This window comes from Crocuta crocuta, unplaced genomic scaffold, assembly GCF_008692635.1.
Source record: "Crocuta crocuta isolate KB4526 unplaced genomic scaffold, BGI_CrCroc_1.0 scaffold170, whole genome shotgun sequence".
Classification (NCBI taxonomy): Eukaryota; Metazoa; Chordata; class Mammalia; order Carnivora; family Hyaenidae; genus Crocuta; species Crocuta crocuta.
Genome location: NW_027527853.1, coordinates 7,191,091 through 7,211,527, shown reverse-complemented (window position 1 = coordinate 7,211,527; position 20,437 = coordinate 7,191,091). Strand labels below are relative to the sequence as shown.

The following is a 20,437-nucleotide window of genomic DNA, read 5'->3' as shown; positions in this document are numbered from 1 at the left end:
CACCTGCGGGCGGGGCGGGGCTCACTTGTGCTTGGACCGCCCCGGGCCGTGCCGCCGGGTCCCTCCGGAGGACGCGGAAAAGTTCCCTTCCTCCGCGTCACTGCAGATACTTGCTTCCTTTAACCGTCTGGGTGACAGGACTCTGTGGCTCGGGTGGTATGAGGTCGGGACAGTGCATTTCCTCCTTCAGAGGACTTTCTCTTAACTTCGGAGCTTCCTGGCAAACCTGTGGAAAAGGCAGGGCCGTTAGTCCCAGGGTGTACAAGAGAATCCGAAACCCAGGCACGGCTATTAAATGCCTTGCAGAAGGTCATNACTCCGGCTGTTACTTATGCTCCCTTTGTGTTACGCCCTCTACACAGTTGTCCTGAGCGGGTAGGGTGACAGCACGCAGAACCTATACCGTGTACATTCTTAATGGCGATGTGTCAGTGGAGAGATGCCTTTTACCTCTCTCTCTGCTTTATTCTTACCTGTGAGTTAACCGCTAAGATAGGAGAAAAGTTCCTGTTTATAGGATTAATTTAGGAAATCACTACCTTCTTTCATGCTGTGCTTTCTCAGAGAACACATTTGTTTATATGAAGCCTTTAGAACTTTATTCTTCAGCAACTTCACGGACCAGCCAACTGTGCTAAGCATTTCTGATGTTCACTTTTTATTGTGTGCTAGCTTTATGTATATGGTCTTAATTTAATCCTCAGCACTCTAGGGCGCTGGCACTCTTCATTTATAGTTTAAAAAACTGAGATTTAGAGAGGATAATAACATTGCCCAGGTTATACATTTACTGAATATGACCAGTTCCTATCAAATGATTTGTAGTCTAGTAGAGAAGATAAAGAATGAATGGAACTATAGATTAAATTAAAAGAAAGACGTAATAGGAGAGTAGTAAGGGTTAAACTCAAAAAGAGAGTACACAGAGGATAACTTTGGAGAAGGGTTTCCAAGGATACAGGTAGGACTTAGACAGAGGAGAGGAAGGGCTATTGGACAGAGGGTACATAGGGCCTGTAGATTGGACTGTGAGAGAATGTTCCTTTCACTTTGCCTGAAGAAAACTATTGAAGGGTATGCTAAGGTCAGCCTGTGGAAGGTCTTCTATGGAAAGCTAAGGAATTTAAATGTCTTTCTGTTCGTAAAGAGGAAACGCTGACAGTCTTTGAAAAGAGGACCCAAGTGCTATAGAATAAAATAAATCTGGTAGAATATAAGATGGACTGCAGGTGGAGAGGTAATATTCAAGTAGGGTGACTATGGATGGAATGGAAAAGGACATCAGCCGGATTTCACTGACTGGATGCAGGGTACAAAATGGAAATAGGAAGCATTTTGATAGGAAGGATAATGACTTCAGTTTTGAATCTTTTAACTTGTATTGGGAAGGACTCCTAATAGAGCAGTCAAGCAGATAGTTAAAATGCATTACTGAAGAAACTGGAGTTAATCGCTTTGGATGTCATTGTATAGACTTGATAGTTGAGGCTCCAGGATGGGATGAATTTGTCTTTATCCCCCTGAATGAAATCCTAGCAGGTTTACAAATGAATGGGACAGTGAGAGAAGTGTTCTTCTCTTCTCCCATTCACCCAATTTGGAGCATGTAACAGTCGCTACTAATATGTTACTGATGCAGTATGAGGAGTTTGACACTTTTTTCTTATCTTTTTAAAATTACTGTGGAAACAGATATGGGAAAACAGAGCCACCAAAAGGAGTGATGACCAGCGATCCCATGGTGAATCTGGATGTTAGTTCTCATGCCTCAGGACATCCAGTTGGGAACTCCACGCCAGTTCCTGGGATTGGACTTCATCCACTTACTACCCCTCTTTGCCTGAACTACTAAAACCAGTCCTAGCTAACCACGAATGGCTACCCAAAGGAAACACTTGGTGAAAGATTTCAATCCTTACATCACCTGCTACATCTGTAAAGGGTACCTGATCAAGCCAACTACAGTGACAGAATGCCTCCACACCTGTGAGTATTCTTTTCTGTCATTTACCCATCAGAAGTCATGGGCTACACTTGTTCTTTTAAAACTACCACATTTTGTTTTTATCTAGATTTTAACTTTCAACACAATGAATATTCCAAGAATTAACTTTGAATTTATTTTCAGGATTGAATTTGTCGTTAGGATACCAGTGGCATGAAATTTTTCTTGTGTTATCATGTAATAGTTGACTTTTCTTTAATTTTACTGTTCTAAAAGCCATAAATGTATTATTGGGTATAGCTTTTTCAAAAGTGAACTATTTTAGCTTTTTGATTAAAAAATTATATTTCAGGGATTAATCTCACAGGTTTTGTTTGGGTATGCTTGCTTTAATTCATTGGCTTTTTTAGACTTAATTGAGGTATGGTTGACATACAGAAAGCCTCTACATCTCTTGGGAACTTGTGAGAAATGCACATTAACAGGCCCCACTCCAGAATTACTGAATCAGAAGGTCTGGGAGTGGGCCCAGCAGTCTGTGTTAAATAAGCCCTCTAGGTGATTTCAAAGCATGATCAAGTTTGAAAACCTCTTTTCTAATGTGGTCATGTCTACGGAACTCCTGTCGTTTCTCTCTCACCTGGCCTGTCAGTAGAAATTTCATTGTTATAGCTAATTATGCCAGGATTCCACATACTTTTTTTCTGATTCTGTATGAAATTTGTTTTCCTATTTCAGCGAAAGTAATTCTAGTAAGTTCTAGTTTAATGCCTATTATGTGCGCCAAGTAGCTATTTTATATACTCAATTTCATTTTAGCTTTATTGTCACCTTGAAACAGTCTGGAGTGGATATTGGGAAAGACAGAGTATAGAGATCATCTTCATTTTGTGGGTGTGGAAACCTTGAGTTAAGTAACTTGCCCAGTCTCCCAGCTAATGAGTGGTGAACCTGTATTCAGCCCCAAAGCTCATGCTCTAAGATCTCCCTTTCACCTCTTCTCTGGCTACTGAACTGACATAATACTACACCAGGAGTTTTAGATAGGTACAAAATAGAGAATCACCTGGAAGTGGTTAAAATGGCAAATTTTATGTAATATATAGTATGCCACAATAAAGACAAAATTAAATCATCCTGTGAAGCTGTTTAAGATACATACACTCAGAATTCCACCTGGTGGAATCAGTTGTGGTGAGGTCTGTGTGTGTGTATTTTGGAAAACCTCTCCAAGTGATGGTTATATATATTACCTTTGGGTATTACTGGCCTGTGCTGTTCAATTAACAATTAACTATGAACTGTTTTGAAATATTAATTTGATGCTGCTCTGTATCATTACTTGAGCAATTACCAGTTAAATGTCATCAAACAAGTATTTTTTGAATACCTACTGTGAGCCAGGCATCATCTATTCTGGACACAAAGGATATAGCAGTGAACAGGATAGTCAAACATCTGTGCTGTCAAGAAGCTTACATTCTAGTAGCTGAAATGAGTAATATGTGCCATGTAAGATAATGATAAATGCTATGAAGAGGGGTAAGGAAGGATTCTAGATAGGAGAGACAGGGTTATTTTACATACAGTGTCAGGGTTGGCCTCTTTGATACAATAACATTTGAACACAAACCTGAAGGAGTTGAGCTCTGTGTATATATGGGAAGAGCATTCTAAAATGGAGGGAAAGGCAAGTATAAGGCCTCGAGGTGGTAATGCCCTTCGCAGGTGTATGGAACAGCAATCAGAAGGCTATCAGTGCATGTCAGCTGAAAGATTATAGGACCTTCATCCGGGTAATAAGGTGTGTGATGGAGGTGGGGAAGAGTGGATTGTGGACGTGTTTTGGAGGAAGAGCCAATAGGATGTGCCTACTCTAGGGCAAGGACTTTATCTTCTACTAACATGTCTCCCGCTACACCAAGCTTGGTACCTGGATGTGGTCCACGGTCTGTTTTGTTTTGCTTCTTCCAACATTTGTGCATTATTTTCATATTTGGATTTCTCCAGCAAAAACTGCCAAATCTGGAAGTTAAGAAGAAAGCACAAATTCTCCAATTTCTGCCTTTCTAATGCAGATTTTATATCTGTTTTTATGGAAGAAAATTTTCTCTGGGACATAATGAAATCTTAGTTTTAAATGCCACTTTTTTGGATGAAAAACAAAAGATTCCAGAAGTATAAACAGTTAGGTTATAAGCAAGGGCTATGTTTATGTTTGCAATAGCAGTTTGAAGTCTAAAGGGGTATGTGATAGTTTTAACTGCACAAGTCATTCTGGCCTGAAAAACTCCTTGGCCATCATCAAGCCCCTTTGCTGAGAAGACAATGTACATGGCAGAAGTGGGATTAAAAGACAGTGGTAAATAAGTCATAAATGTGGCCTTAACATCAGCAGAGAATACCAAATAGTAGAGTAAATGATGGAGTCAGATACTCAACCCAGTGTCTCTGGGGAGCAGAGGACCCTGTAGCGCTCATCTTTATTCACTTTCTAGTCCTTGGATTTCTGGGTATTATTTTGCTTGTATTTATATTGGAGCTTGTAGGAAAAAACTATCCCATTTGCAAAGTATCTTATTTGTAATGATAAAATAAACAGTACTGCAAGGCAGTATTTCTCAGTCATTGGTTGGGTCTTTGATCTTATCCAGTTTTCTGATGTATAATATGGGTCAGATATAATGATGCTGTCATTTGAGATAGTACAAAATATAAAAGGAAGGTGGCCAAATGGGACAGGAGGAAAGTGAGAAATGTTAAGTGCCACTGCAGTATATCATAATATTTTTTATCTTGACCTAGGCATATAGAAAGAATGTGAATGTCTTATTAAAATAGCTCTGCAGTTGGTGTTATATGGAAACCAACTTGACAATAAACTATAAAAGAAAAAAATAAAATAGCTCTGTGCAAAGACTATGATTTTGTGATTCTTTAAGTAAAGAATGGGTACAAAGTAGTTCTTATTATGAAAATTCATAATATAAGATTTTGGTCTTATTTGAATTTTGAAACTTGAAATATATAAATGGAGCTTTATTATTGATGAGCAAAACCAGACATGGAGTCCGCCCTTCTGGACTTTCTGGTCAAATGAAGAAGGACAGAGTAATCAAGTTAAGAAATACATGAAATTTGGATGCTGATAAGTGCAATGAAACTAATACAACAGAATGATATAATAGCAGGTATATGTTGGGATATTGCAGCAGAATGGCATGCAGGATAAGAAATTAGAGTGTTTTTTGAAATTCCTAAACCCATAAGCCCCTGGCCTTCTCAGGCAGGGACGTGAGTCAGCTTGGGCCTGGCTGTGGTGAGATGCAGTGGGGTGGGAGGTAGGGAGCTTGCGTGGTTCTCCCCACTTTCCTATGGATACATGAAGTTACTTTATTCTTCCTTCAAAATACTCTGCAAACACATTTTACCTCTTTCTCTCTGATCCTCCTCAGATCAGATAGGTTGATGCTCTCCCATTCTCCTATTAAATTCTGTAGCTAACACTGCCTGGCTTCCCTATTGATAAAGAAAGAAGGGCCAACAGAACAAGCATGATGATTGACTGTAGCAGCTCTCGATGTTAGCACTCCAGCCGTGTGGAAGGAAGAGAAAGGGGCAAGCCATTTAGAAGGATGGGAGAGGCAGCAACGAGGGCAGACTGTGTCCCAGGCTCTGGGCAAGCAGTGGACAAAAAAAAAAGCTTACAAACGCCCCCATTTTTAAGTAGGTTTGTACCTCACCTCACTTATTAACACCAAGGCCAAGGACACTTGATAAAAAGATAAAATTTTTTAAATTAGGTAGAAATTAAAACACAGATGAGTTTTAGCTTTGAATGGCCACTTCATGCTAGATGAGCTAAATCCGCATTAACTATGGTTTCAGTTCTACGAGATAATTTGAATAGCCCGAAACCTAAGGAAATAAACATGTCCCTCCAAATAATTATTGAATTACTTAAAATAATTAGTTGTCAGTCACCTTGCTAGCCAGTAGAGTGGTAAAAAAGATCAATTTAGAACTTAAACTCTATCAAGCAAATTTCTCATAAGCCAAGGAAAAATTTCTACATGTGTATTTGGATCTTTTTCTTTTCCGTGTGAGCTCATCTACTCTGGAACTTCAGCTGCATGTGCTGGTGTCTCCCAGTCTTTATTTCTGGCATAAACCTTTCTTCAGAGCTTCAGAATCTTCCTGGTGTCCGCCTGGATGTCTTGAAGCCATCTGGAGCTTAGCATGTCTAAAACTGAATGAATGGGATACTGGTCCTCAGTCATCCTAGCAGGAAATAAGCTACACACTTGACTCTACCCTCCCTAACAAAATGGGGACCAAGTCCTGTCAGGTCTCTGTCTTTAATCTCTCTCAAATCTGTCCCTTCACTTCTACCCCTCTATGACTGTTCTGTTCAGGCCCTCATTACTTCTCCCCGAAGTCTCTGCCCCACTTCTAAACTGTGTCAAAGCATGATCATTTAAACAGTTTACTGTCTTCATCTCTCACTCATCAGCCAACCCAGAATTTCTTAGAGACATGCTGGTGCCCTCAGGATAAATTAAAACTTCTTAGCTGTGTCCACATCTTACCCCCTCACTGCCTACTGCACATACATGCACATACTTGGTTCAGCCATGTGCTCTGCTTTCGAATGCACTTCGTCTGTCAGCCCAGTTAGCGGTGGCACATCCTTTAAAACTCCTCTCCTCCAAGATAGGCCACTGACTTGCTACCATAGGTAGATTTGGGTTACATGTATCCTTGGTGCCTGGTACTTAGGTGCTTAATAAATGAATAAATGGCCAATTTGTTGGTTATTGTGTTTTTTCCTTTCAAAGATTCATGTGCAGTAACAGGTAGCCTGAAAGGCATGTAGGCAATGTCAATTAGGAATTACATATTTTGAGGGGCGCCTGGGTGGCTTATCCGGTTAAGCGTCCGACTTTCGCTTAGGTCATCATCTCACGGATCGTGGGTTCGAGCCCCGCGTCGGGCTCTGTGCTGACTGCCAGCTCGGAGCCTGGAGCCTGTTTCAGAGTCTGTGACTCCCTCTCTCTCTGACCCTCCCCTGCTCACGCTGTCTCTCCCTCTCTCTCTCTCCTAGAAATAAATAAAAACATTAAAAATTAAAAAAAAAAAAGGAATTACATATTTTGAAAAACTGTCTTCTTCAATTTAGGGGGAAGCCTCATAGGTCTTAGGGAGAGAGCTTGGTTGGGGAGCAGAGATTGGTGGTTCTAGATTAAAGGATGTTCTGTCTCTTGCACCAGGATCCTCAGAAACTTTTTGAGGTTGCTTAGAGTGTATTTGCTTGTGGTTGTATAGGTTGTTGACTTAAAATGAAAGACTTTTCACTTAAACTAAGAACAAAAGAACTTTGTTCCAGCAGCTAAAATGTGAAGAATACAGTGCATTGGTTCTTAATTCTTTTGTGGTTAGCGCCCCCCTTAAGAATTTGATGATTCTTTCCCCAGGAGAAAAAGAAGGTTATAGACATAGAAATCTGCGGTACAGGAAAGGAACGCTTGCTTCTTTGTGCCTTTTCAGAGATTGTGGCAGTAATCCCTTCACTGAGAACAAATTCTTTGGAAACGTATTGTTGTAATTAGTTTTTAACTTATGCAAAGAAGAAGGGTTAATTGATAATTAAGTATAGTTGATGTGACAGTTAAGGGACTTGGTGATTATATGTGGTAATAAGTAAAAATGAAGGACCAACCCAATCAGAAGATGGTAAAATTTAAGTACAACCAACCATTTATTGTTTTTGAACAAGAATCATAAATATATAAGTAAGGTACAGAGATTTCTTGATATGGTCATACTCCATGTTTAAAACTCTTAGGCCACATCCACTTGCTATTCAAAGTGCTGGTCTCCAGACGGGCAGCATCCACCAGCAGCAGCATCACCTGGGAACTTGTTAAAAGTGCAAATTCTTGGGCCTTGCCGTAGACCTGCTGAATCAAAATCTCTGGAGACAAGGCCAGAAATATGTGTAATAACAAGCTCTTCAGGTGATTCTGTGATGTACTAGTTTGAAACGCACAGCTCGTGACCAGACTTTTATAATACTAGCATACTTGAACTAGGCAGTCTATAATCATACTGCAATTAAGTCACACCATAATTAAGATAAATGCTAATAAAAGATTAAACTAATAGCTGTTATTTATTGAGTGTTTGTTGTATTTAGGGTCATGAGCTTTACATATATTATCTTATTTAAGCTTCCCAAGAACCCCTCTAGTTAGGTGGTATTATTTAATCATTCAACAGATGTTTATTAGCACCTACCTTGTGCCAGTCGTTATTCTAGCCAGTGGAAACACAGCAATAAACAAGACAGGCCTGGTCTGCACCCTTCTGGAACTTCTGTTCTAATAGGAGAGACAGACAATAAGCAAGTAAACAGGATAATTTCAGATTCTATGTATAACAACTGCTATGAGAAAAAATAAAACAGAGAAAGATCTTTCTTGGGACTTACCATTTGAGCAGAGACCAAAATAATAGGAAAGAGCAAGCTGTGAGAAGGTTGAGGGGAGAGTATTTCAGATTTTATTCCAGTGTTCTTCACAGAAATAGGACTCAGAAAGGTTAAGTAACAAAGCTGGTAAGTGCTGGAGCTGGGTTCGGATCCAGGACATCTGACTCCGGCATATCTTCAGAATAAATTAGGACTTCTTCCTAATTTTATTTTTTTCTTCTTTCTGCTTTGCTTTGTTTTCTGAAACTTCTTTAAGCAAAGAGGTGAATTTAAATATATACACATATACATATATATATAGAGAGAGAGCACGTGAGAGCACACACGCATAGGAGTGTACACGCACAGCTCTCCCAGCTATGTTTGCATAACAGTATATTATCTATGTCATTATGTTCCCAATCGTGATCTGAATTTATTAATTTGCAGTAAATACCCACTATAATGAAGAAAATGTATACATTGAACTCTCCAATAATGTATTCTTTATAAATTTCAGTTTTGGGGGGCAAGACTTTTTCTTAGAATAAAAATCAAAGGCCTATTTAGGAATTATATTTAAAGTCTCAGCAAGTTGCAAATACAATGTTTCAGTATTGTACTAGAAATGAGGTCAATAATATACTGATGTTACATGTTTCAAACAATGTTTTGGCAGAAACTAGGCATTCATTCATGAAAGTGATTATAGTGTTCATTTTGATGATTCTTTTTAAGTAATCATGGGTCTTAATCTAGGTGTTATCTTAATAGCAATAATGCTAAAGAAAAAATCATTAAATTTATGGTTCTTTTAGCTTTTGAAACTGTGCATGAAATAATAAAGAGTGTTTAAACAGTTGGGCAAAGTATCAACTGACACTGAAGACTATTGACACTAAAAGACAAAACTAGGGATAATACATTTAAAAAATGAAATTGTCTTATATGGCCTTTTGAGAATAAATTATATCTAGGTCATAATTGTTTGTAACTGATACCAGTGACAGATTGAGAAAAAATGTGTACCCAAAAATAAGTAATTATTCAAAGTTAGAAATCATGGTTAGTGTACAGGTATATTAAGAGTTGAGCATAATGGTCGAATGTAATTATTATGAGTAAGTATGGTCCAAACATGTAGAAAGGCAGAAGATAATTTCTGTTTGGCTACTTTGAAGACTTCATAATTACTAATTTTTTCATAATGTTTTTTTAAATAGTTTATTGTCAAGTTGGTTTACATATAACAACCAGTGCTCATCCCAACAAGTGCCCTCCCTTATGCCCATCACCCCCCCTTCCCTTCTCCCCCACCCCCATCAGCCCTCAGTTCTCAGCATTCATGGTCTCTCATGGTTTGCTGTTTTTTTTTAAGTTTATTTATTTTTGAGAGCTGGGGAGGGAGATGGAGGGGAGGGGCAGAGAGAGAGGGAGACACAGTATCCAGAGTAGGCTCCAGGCTCTGAACTAGGCTCGAATCCCCAAACCGTGAGATCATGACCTGAACTGAAGTTAGATGCTTAATTGACTAAGCGATCCAGGCACCCCGATAATGTACTCGTTTTTATCAGGCTACTATATTGTATCAAAAATTTAAAAACCAATGGACAAAGCTTTGTTCTCTCAGAATGCTCAGCCACCAACATTTCTTTACTCAATTAACAGAAAATGATCATTGTATTTTAGGAAACTAAAAAAGACTTTAATTTGTGTTGAATTAACTCTTTTTTTAATTGTCAAAAAAAGTTACTAGTAAACTCAGAATCTCTTCCCTTGCTTTGGTTGGAAATGTAGGCTGATTTCTAACTTGACTTCAGTAGGACATTATAGGCCCTAAAATCCTGCCTCCCTTTATTATTCCTAACTCTCATGTCCTCCTTTACTTCACAAATATTTACGAGCACCTCCTCCTCCAGATACTATCCTGAGCACCTGGAACACATCAGGCAGCATAGTAGGCAATAGGTAAATCATAATGTATAGTTGTGGGAGGTGGTAAATGCTATAGAAAAAAGGAAAATCAAACTGGGTAAAGTGAATAGGGCAAATATTCACATGTTACAATTTAAAATAAGCCTGGGGGCACCTGGGTGACTCAGTTGGTTAAGCATCTGACTCTTGATTTAGGCTCAGGTCATGATCTCACAGTTGTGAGATCAAGCCCCATCCATGTTGGGCTCCACTCTGAGTGTGGAGCCTACTTCGGATTCTCTCTCTGCCTGCCTGTCTCTGTCTCTCTCAAAAAATAAAATAAGCCTGTGTTCAGGGAAGACATCATTAAGAAAGTGACATTTAGATATTTAGGGGTGCCTGGGTGGCTCATTGGTTAGGCATCTGACTTCGGCTCAGGTCATGATCTCATAGTTCGTGAGTTTGAGCCCCGCATCTGCTCTGTACTGACAGCTCAGAGCCTAGAGCCTGCTTCAGATTCTGTGTCTCCTCTCTCTGCCTCTCTCTCTCTCTCTGTGTCTCTGTCTCTCCCTCTCTCAAAAAAAATGTTTAGGGGTGCCTGGGTGGCTCAGTCGGTTAAGCGTCCGACTTTGGCTCAGGTCATGATCTCACAGTCTGTGGGTTTGAGCCCCGCATCGGGCTCTGTGCTGACAGCTCAGAGCCTGGAGCCTGTTTCAGATTCTGTGTCTCCCTCTCTCTCTCTGCCCCTCCCCAGCTCGTGCTCTGTCTCTGTCTCAAAAATAAATAAATGTTAAAAAAATTTTTTTAAGTGTTTAAAAAAATAAATTTTAAAAAAATGACATTTGATAGACAAGGAGGTGAAGGAATTAGCCAATCATATATCTGAAGAAAGAATATTTCAAGTATAACAATAGCAAAAGCAAAGGCTTTAAGATAGGCGTGTGCCTGTCATGTTGAGAAAAGGTCAGGAGGCCAGTATGGCCACATGGCAGTGGATAAAGGAAAGTTGGGAAAGGTAATGGGGTGGATGTGGGCCACAGGCATAGTGCACAGTTCTTGTGGGGCCACTTTAAGAAGTTTGGCTTTTACTCTGAGAAAAGCAAAGACCCGTTTCAGGCTCAGTTTTGAGTAGAGGAATGACATGATCTAACTTACGTTTAAAAGCATTACTCACACTACTATTGAATGGACCTGTTAGGAATGATTGCGAATAAACAAGGCAAGAGGTAGTGATGGTTGCACCAGCGGGGTGGTGGTGGTGCAAGTGGTCGGATTCTGCTTATATTGGAAGGTAGAGCCAGATTTGCTAATGAACTATAGGTGGGTCATGCAAGAAAAAGAAATCAAGGATAGGTTCAAGATTTGGGGCCTGAGAAACTTGAAGGATAAAGATGTCATTAAAGCATGTAGGAAAAACTGAAGTTTCTGGAAGTTGAATGTAAGCTCTGAGACGTCCAGAGATAGCTAGTTGGAAGGTGGACATAGGAGTCCAGAGATTATCAGCATATGGATTGTATGTAACCAGTGGAAGCACTGAGGGAGTGAATGTAGATAGAGAAGAGCAAGGGCTGCCCTGGGGATGCTGGGGAGAAGAAAGGTCCTGAGGTGGGAGGAACACTGCACATCACCTCGATGGGGAGTCAGGTGAGTCAGCAGGGGTGAGGTAGATAGGTCTGAGTTAAAACCTCAAGGTTTAGCTGCCTGGAGATGACACATCATCTCGTCAAGCAGTTTCAATGGAGCGGTCAGGAGTGAAAGTCTGGATAGTTGTGAAAGGATGGAAATTTCTTAATTCCCTGGCTTCAGTTAACTCTACCATGATTATGTAAGTAAGCTTCATGAAGGTAAAGAAGAGGTAAAAACTGGGGCGCCTGGGTGGCTTAGTCGGTTAGGCGTCCGACTTTCGCTTGGGTCATGATCTCGCGGTTTGTGGGTTCGAGGCCTGCATTGGGCTCTGTGCTGACTGCCAGCTCAGAGCCTGGAGCCTGTTTCAGAGTCTGTATCTCCCTCTCTTTCTGACCCTCCCCTGCTCACGCTGTCTCTCTCTCTCCTAGAAATAAATAAAAATACTGAAAAAAAAAAAAGTGAAAACATTGGGAAGAGAGGGAAGTAGAGTCCACAGAAGTTTGTGAGGTTTTTTTTTAAAGGTGGAGAAATAATATGTTTGCATGTTGATGAGAATCTTAGCGAGGATTAATGTAGGTGAAAAGGGAGACACACTGGAGCAGTGTTCTTGGGTCATTGGTAGGGAGTCTAGTCCACAGGCAGAGATTGGCATTAGGCATGTGAACATTTTGGAACCAGGCAAGAACACAAAGATGCTAGTAAGTAAATAGATGTGGAATGAACTCTTTGTTTCAGTTGTTTGTTTTTTCCCTTTTCCTTTCAGTAAAAAGGAAGTGAGGTATCCGTGGTTAGTGAGGATGGAGGAAGAAATGTTGGGTATTTAAGAAAAGGAGAAGGTATGAAGTGTTAGCAAAGAGCGTAATGGCCTTGGGGCATTGAGTGCACCTGCCTGGAAGATGCAGGACCCACTGATGTTCATGGTCATGAATATAAGGGGAGAGACCAGTCAGCATGGTGCATGTGTTTCTCCCACAGTGTTCCACTGTCATCCTGTGGAAGCAGAGTATGTAGAGAGTTGGATTTAGTGCATACATGATAGTTTAAATGAGCCAAGTATGCCGGACAAAAGAGAGGCAGAAGAGCTGAAGTAGGAAAGAGCCAGAGCTATTCAAGAGCATGTGTGAGGAAGTCATTGTGTTGATTGATCACAAAGCTTATATGGATAAGAACAAGGGCAGTGCTGCACTGACCAAGCTACCAGACTCTACCCCAATTTTGGAGTCCTGCTTGACTCCTTAAACCTTTCTGTGGAAGTGGAGTAACCTTTCTAGCCTTTCTGAACCTTTTGGTCTCCTGGCCTACTTGGTCTAAGTTCCCCCTACAGTAGTGCTTAAATCCCAAGACTCTGACCCTATTCAGAAAACACTGTTTGCTACCTGTTCCTCTGTCCTGGCCAAACAATAGTAATAAAGCATTCTACTCAGAAGAAAGGAATGCTGTCCTTGGTGGTCACTGTGAAATTACAGCTCATGTAGGCCCTTGAAAGAAATATGTATAACATAAGAGAAATAAAGATGTTTATTAGCTCCTGAGGGAAGTAAAACCAGAAGATACTATCTCATGGAAGCAAATGACAGATATTCTGGAAAACTTTTAAAACTGTTAGTTTCACACTCAAGAGTATGTATCAAAAGCAGGAAATGGATGCCTCTTCTCTTTGCAGATGACCACGGTTTACTTACAGACTGTTAGCAGATAATAGATAAACTTTTCAAAGGCAAAAAGTATCAAATGAGTGCTATCAAGAAGGGCCCATAAAGACTGTGATGTGTTTAAGGAAACTAAAAAAAACACGCTTCTATGTTAACATATAAAACTAACACACTCAGATGAGTTTAACAGAGGAAGTCAGCATTTGATCATGTTCAATAAACAGGGCATTAATAATGAATGACTACACCAAGGACACGAGAGAAAAGAACATTGTTTTGTTATCAGTGATAGCAGACCTAGTGCTCAAGAAGAGAAATTTGTGTAGATTAGTTTGTGTCATCAGAGCTGGGAAGTTAGTTCTCTATGATACATCAGAGATGTGGGTGGACCATATATCTAAGATAGCAACAACAAATGGTCCTTGTACCTGTTGTGAAGAACTCTCTCCCTTAAGAATTTGAAAACAAAGTAAAATAGATAGCCCTTGAATAAACTGTGAAGTCAATAGATGATAGTGCTTCAGAGCAGGTATGTGCAGCAAAGTGATTGGGAAGACACAGAACAAGGTAAGGCCTCGGCGAGTGGGGCTGTGCTGGAATTATGTTAAACATATAAAGTTAAGGAAGGAATGTATAATGGAGAAATGTTGGTAAATCTTGGACCCTCCACCCCAGAAAATGCAGAGATAGGCAGTTCCCATTCAGGTGGAGGAGTGGGTCATAAATAATCATACTTGAATTGCAAGACTATCACGAGGGTGGACATGGCTGCAGAGGATTGATCCCAATACATGACAGACATTTCAAGTTTCGTTAGCAAGATCATCTGTTGAACAGATGCCATTCAATATTCAGTTACTCTGATTCTCCTCCTCCTCATTTTATGATCATCCAGTGATCAATATATAGTGGTAGCTCACATGTACTATTTACAAGCTCTCTGACGCTCATTTCCATTCTTTGCATATATTATCTCATTTAATCTTCACAAGAACCCCATGAGATAGGAACCTTTAATATCTTCCTCATACAGAAAAGCACAAAGTAAGTAATTCGCCTATTGAGAGAACTGGGACTCAGCTCCAGGCAGTCTGCTACAAGATCATTTTTATCTAGAACAACTGTGCTATACTTCCTGGTTCTCATGTAGGTCTGCATTATGGAGAGAGTGCATTAAGCCCATATTCTTTTGATTGTTTTGTCCTGTGACTGTGATTTCCTTATGGTGAATGATAAAGTGACTTCTGAATGAATCCTTGATCAGGATTTCCTAGTTCTGTTTTGGCTGCCTCAGTGAGAGAGCTTGCAAGTTAAAATCTCTGGTGCTAATCTCATAGAGATTCAGGTTTAATTGGCCTTGGATGTGGTCCATGAATCTGTTTTTTAAAAGAATCTCACTGGTGATTGTGGTGATTTGAGAACCACTACTTTAAAAAAAAAACTTTTTTATGGAAGAATAATTGACATACAATACTATATTAGTTTCAGGCATACAACATAGTGATTTTATATTTACCGACATAAAATGGTCACCACAATAAGCCTAGTTACTATCTGTCACCATATAAAGTTGACACAGTAATATTGACTGTATTTCCTATGTTCTACATTACACCCCATGTCTTATTTATAACTGGAAGATCGTACCACTTAATATCCTTCATATATTTCATGTGCCCCCTCCCCCATCTCTAGCAACTATTGGTTCTCTATCAATCTATTTGTTTTACTTGTTGCCTTTTTTTCTTTTTAGATTCCACGTATAAGTGGAATTGGTTTTCTCTGACTTATTTTACTTACCATGTAGGTCCATCCATATTGTTGCAAAGGGCAAGATTTTATTATTTATGGTTAATATTCATATATATATACACACACACATATACAGTACACACACACACACCCATATGCAAGAAAAACGCCAGAAAAAAGAGAACCACTGCTCTTTAAAAAAAAAAAAATTTTTTTTAATGTTTATTTGAGAGAGAGCACAGTGTGCACAGGGGGCGGGGGACGGGGTGCAGACAGAATCCCAAGCAGGCTCTGCACTGTCAGTGCAGAGCCCAGTGGGGGCTCCAGCCCGCGAACTGTGAGAACATGCCCTGAGCTGAAATCAAGAGTCTGACATTTAACTGACTGAGCCACCCAAGCACCCTGCGAACCACTGCTGTAGATGATACGATGACTCTTACTCTGTTTGTACAACAACCTACTTCCAATAGTGGTGAAAGGAAAGATTTTGCTTAGTAAGCTTCAGGCAAAAGCTTGGAGTTTAGGGCTGGAGCCGTACAGCGTGAGGATGGATGTCGTCTCTGCTCCACTCCTGAGCAGCTGTGGACAGCCTGCTCAGGCTCTCCTGTGCTACAGTTCTCATTTGCCCAAGGGGCTGGTCCGAGTCCATCTGTAAGCCATACAAAGCCTTGAGCCCAGAGCCTGATATTTGGTTAGGCTCAGTAAATGTTAGCACTTGTGGCTATTTAAGTGTTTTCTACCTGGGGATATCTTTGGTGAGCCTGACTCCCTTTCTGACCCAGGTATTTCTTATGGTGGTAGCATCTGTCCATAGAGGGGCTGGTGAGCGTGAAAACTCCAGTTGGTCTCCATATACAGTCTTAACCATAGGCCAGGACTTTTGCAACATCTTTCTTGGACCGAGTTAACCAGTATAGCAGTTGAACAATTAATTAGAAAGTTTGGTATAAAATCTTTAAGATATTTTTAAAATGTATTTTCCACCTAATATGAACAAAATTATAAACTAAGAATCAAAGGTCAGTTTTGTAGTGATGGATTTCTTAAGCATCCAAGGGAAAGTAAATCCTCCTTTTACTTTTTTCAGTTTTACTAAATCCTGGCCTGGATTTTCTCAGGTTCTAATTCATGTAAAGTTGTGCTTTATTCAACAGTTTTTAAAAGCATGTAGGAAATGTATTTTCTATAGTTTTTTTAAGGAATAAATAAGCTACTTAAAGGGGCTATTTTGTGCAAAATATTCAGCTCAAAAGGATATCGGATTCTATAGATAGACATTTTTAAGGTTTAAAAATTAAGGGTAAGGCATTCTTTTTCTATATATTATAGGCTTATAGAAATAAAATCAGAAGAAATTTTATCATGTAGGCATGTATTAGTTAAGCAAATGGGCTCTTGACTCAAACCTGATTTTTCACACTTACTGACTCCATGGTTTTTGGCAAATTATACTAAAGCTCTACTCCATTTCTTTAGCTGTAAGAGGACTAATAATATTACCTAATAGGGTTGAAGCCTTTAGGCTAGTACCTGATACACCTGGCATTTTCCTCTGTAAAGTCAAAAAAATCTTTAAAAATTTGACATAAAATTTGTGTTTTCATATCAGAAAACCTGGATTCAAGTCTCTGTGCTGCCATTCATCAGAGTAGGCAGGTAGCCTGGCCTGTGGAAACCTCTTCTTCATATTCAAAAGTAGAATAAAGTACTTTATCTCAAATGTTGGTGTGAAAAAATAAATTCACCTCCTGATGGGGCTTTCTGCATCCCTCTAAAACAGCACTCATTCAGTAGAAATGAAATGTGACATTCCTGGTTGACAGCCAGGAATTCCTGAACTCTCTGAGTGTGATAAACCTTTTGAACCACAAGGATGAGAGCTCCAGGGTCGGACCCGGGATTCAGGATAGGATCAGGCTTTGTAATACTCTTCATTCTTGCCTCTTATCTTTTTTTGCTTTTTTCCTTTTTTTGCTTCTTTCCCAACTTTCAGAGACTTATCTTGTGTCCCTGGGAAAAAAGCAAATACCAGTAAGCTTTGAAAAGAATTCAGCTTCTCTGCTCTCCACTTTAATATAGCTTACCAGGAAAGTCCTTTCTTCCCAAACATTGACTTTTTAAAAGACATTTAGAACCTTCTTGGGGCCAAGGGATTTGGAAGACAGAGGAAGTATTCATATCTAAGCTCTTTTATTTTTAAGGTTTTCTGATACTGTCTTTCATCCACATTTGGGGAGAATTTTAGTGAAGAGGTATTATCCTAATAGCTGTATGCTGGGAAAAAGAGGGAATATGGGATTCAGGTGTAGCTATCTAGTAAAACATATCTGCTCATATGTCATCTTCTTAAGAAGCCATACCCGGGCCACTCTATTTAAAATAGCTGATAGCTCTTAGCACTCTAGCTACTTTTTTTTTTTTTTGTAAATATCACTTATTACTAAAATTCTTTGTTTGCCTTTCCAAAGAAAATACAAGCCCCATAAAGATATGGACTTGGTTGTGTTTGCCCCCACATCCCCAACTCCTAGTATAAGACGTGGCATTCAGTGTCTGTTGAATCAATGAATAAGTGGAAGGAAATACCAAGATATCATTCTGTATTTGTACGAATGACTTTAATATTAGAGACCTAGTAGAATTCTTCCTTGACCATTGTTGCCCGAAGTATGTGATATGCTTGAATTTTCAGACCTAATCTCAGTGGGAGGAATCCTAGTGTTTACTTTTGATCAATTGTTTAAACTTTTTACTTCTTTTAGATAGTGTGGGGCATGAGGAGGGGGGAAAGAAGTATTTTGTAGTGGAGTTGAAAAAGGGGGCTGGGGGAGCAGATCCATACCAGGTAATAGCTTCAGATTAATCAGGGTAATAAAATGGAGGAGGGGGTATTGAGATAGGGAATTAGATCAAAATTTTTTATAGTTTAGGTGCTGTGTATATGTTTAAGGTTTTTGGGTAAAACATTTGACATAGTAGGTAATAGAAACTTAGGGAAAAGGTGAGAGAGGTTCATAGCCAGAAAAATTTGTACTGTTAGAGGAAAGATAGGCTATAGGGACTTGTGGCCAAAAATCCACAAGTCATATTTCTGATGTCTTTTTTAGAACTTTTATTTAAAATATTACTTACACATGTCAGTTTTTCAGTTCTTCCACTCTACCTCTCTGGCCTTGGTACCAGCTTGATGCCACCATCAATACTTTGTGCTCCGTGGAGTTGGGGTCCTGTGAGCACCATGCTCTGCCATGCTCTGCCATGCTCTGCCAAGGCCAGCAGTTCCTTGTAACTCCCCACCTGTCCCGGGAGTGCCCTGCCAAGAAAGAGTAATCTAGCTGTGTTGAAAACTCTCAAGTTTTATTAAGAACTATTTATGTTCCATTCAAAAGAAGTGCAGAACTAGTAGTTCATACTTTTTTCCTTCTTTAAATGAGAAGAACTGTTATGTAGATGCACCAGCTTTCTCGTAGTAATATGAATAAACTATCTGGTTTGTGAATATAGTTAAGAAAAACAATCAGCAAAGTAGTAGTATTTTTTCTTTTGTTGACTGTAAGCTTCATTTCAGTTAGGTTTTTACACTGTTAAAATTTTTTTAAGGTTTTATAAAATTTGGTTAAAGAATAGTATTCTTTAGGCAATTTTAAAGGACTGTTTCTAATTACATTTATTTTAAGTTCAAATGATATGTTTTAACCTAACATCTTCTTCCTTCTTAGTCTGTAAGACTTGTATTGTCCAGCACTTTGAAGACAGCAATGATTGTCCAAGGTGTGGCAACCAAGTGCATGAGACAAATCCGTTAGAAATGCTGAGGTAAGTTAATGTATTTTGTAGCTTGTCTAACTCGAATTATATAAACTCTTAATATGTTTTATTGTGCATCATATTTGTTGACACCTTGACTCAGTTATAGGTTTTATGAATTTTTTATCTATTTTATTATTAGCTTTATTAAGAGGAATTTAAAAATAAGGCTGTGTATATTTAATACTTAAGAAATGTATTTCCAAATTAAAAACTATAACTTTATCTCAGAGCTACTTTAGATGTAGTTATTTTTGATGTTTTAATATTCCACACATACCCTACTTTTATTGAGCATGGTAGTGGAAAAGAGGGCAGACTTAACAGGGAGACTGACCTTGGTACTATTACTCTTTTAGTTATATCAAAAAGTATACAAACATTTATGTAAACTTAAAGAATTCTTTTAGGGGCGCCTGGGTGGCTCAGTCGGTTAAGCGTCCAACTTCAGCTCAGGTCATGATCTCAAGGTTCATGGGTTCGAGCCCTGCGTCGGGGGCCACCCGATGCCCCAAAAAAGAATTTTTTTAAATGACTACCATTTACTTAAGAAGTATAATCCTAGGGACGCCTTGGTGGCTTAGTCGGTGGAGCATCTGACTCTTGGCTTCGGTTCAAGTCCCGCATTGGGCTCTGTGCAGATAGGGCAGAGCCTGCTTGGAATTCTCTCTTCCTGTCCCTTGTACCACCCCCAATAAATAAACTTTAAACAAAGAAGTATAGTTCTGTATTTTTAAAGCTGGAAGTAGGCCATAAGATCCTAATCTAAACCTTTTTCCAGATTAGGAAATTGAAACTTAAAGAAGTGACACAGCTTTTCCTAGGATTTCCGCAAACTCAAATGTCATTTCCCAAGCCCAGTGTCCTTACCACGAAACCCATTTTCTTTCTACTTTTCCTGCCATAACTTCACCAGATCGCCTATGTGATTTTAGGGAAGCACGCATCCAAAAACGTACTAGATCCTCCCTAATGAGCCCCTCTGTAACCCTCAAATCTGTGTGATGTTTGCCATCATTCTGTAAATCTGGATTTGCAAGTCTTTTCAGACTTTTTAAAATTTTACTTTAGTGCCTGTAGTTTGAGTAATTGATCTATAGGTAAATGTCAAGCCTAGTGGTTTGACAAAGTGTGGTCCCCAAACCATTAGTATCTTGTTAGAAATGACAGTGACTGATCCCCCTTGAGACCTGCTGAAACAGCAACTGGAGAGTGGATCCCATTTTTAATTAGCAAGCCTTCAAGGTGTTTCTGATACAAGCTAACGAACGG

General features: G+C 39.4%; 1 protein-coding gene across 2 annotated transcripts in view; it reads left to right on the top strand.

The window, feature by feature from the left end:
• The first annotated feature begins 941 nt into the window (after positions 1–941).
• PCGF5 (polycomb group ring finger 5) overlaps positions 942–20,437 on the top strand; it is a 70,043-nt gene continuing 50,547 nt past the window's right edge. For both annotated transcript variants that reach the window (XM_077779922.1, XM_077779915.1), the window contains exons 1-3: positions 942–961; positions 1,693–1,986; positions 19,078–19,174. In XM_077779922.1, the coding sequence (XP_077636048.1) occupies positions 1,875–1,986; positions 19,078–19,174 (209 nt within the window). In that variant the 5' untranslated portion in view covers positions 942–961; positions 1,693–1,874. The remainder of the gene's footprint in view (positions 962–1,692; positions 1,987–19,077; positions 19,175–20,437) is intronic.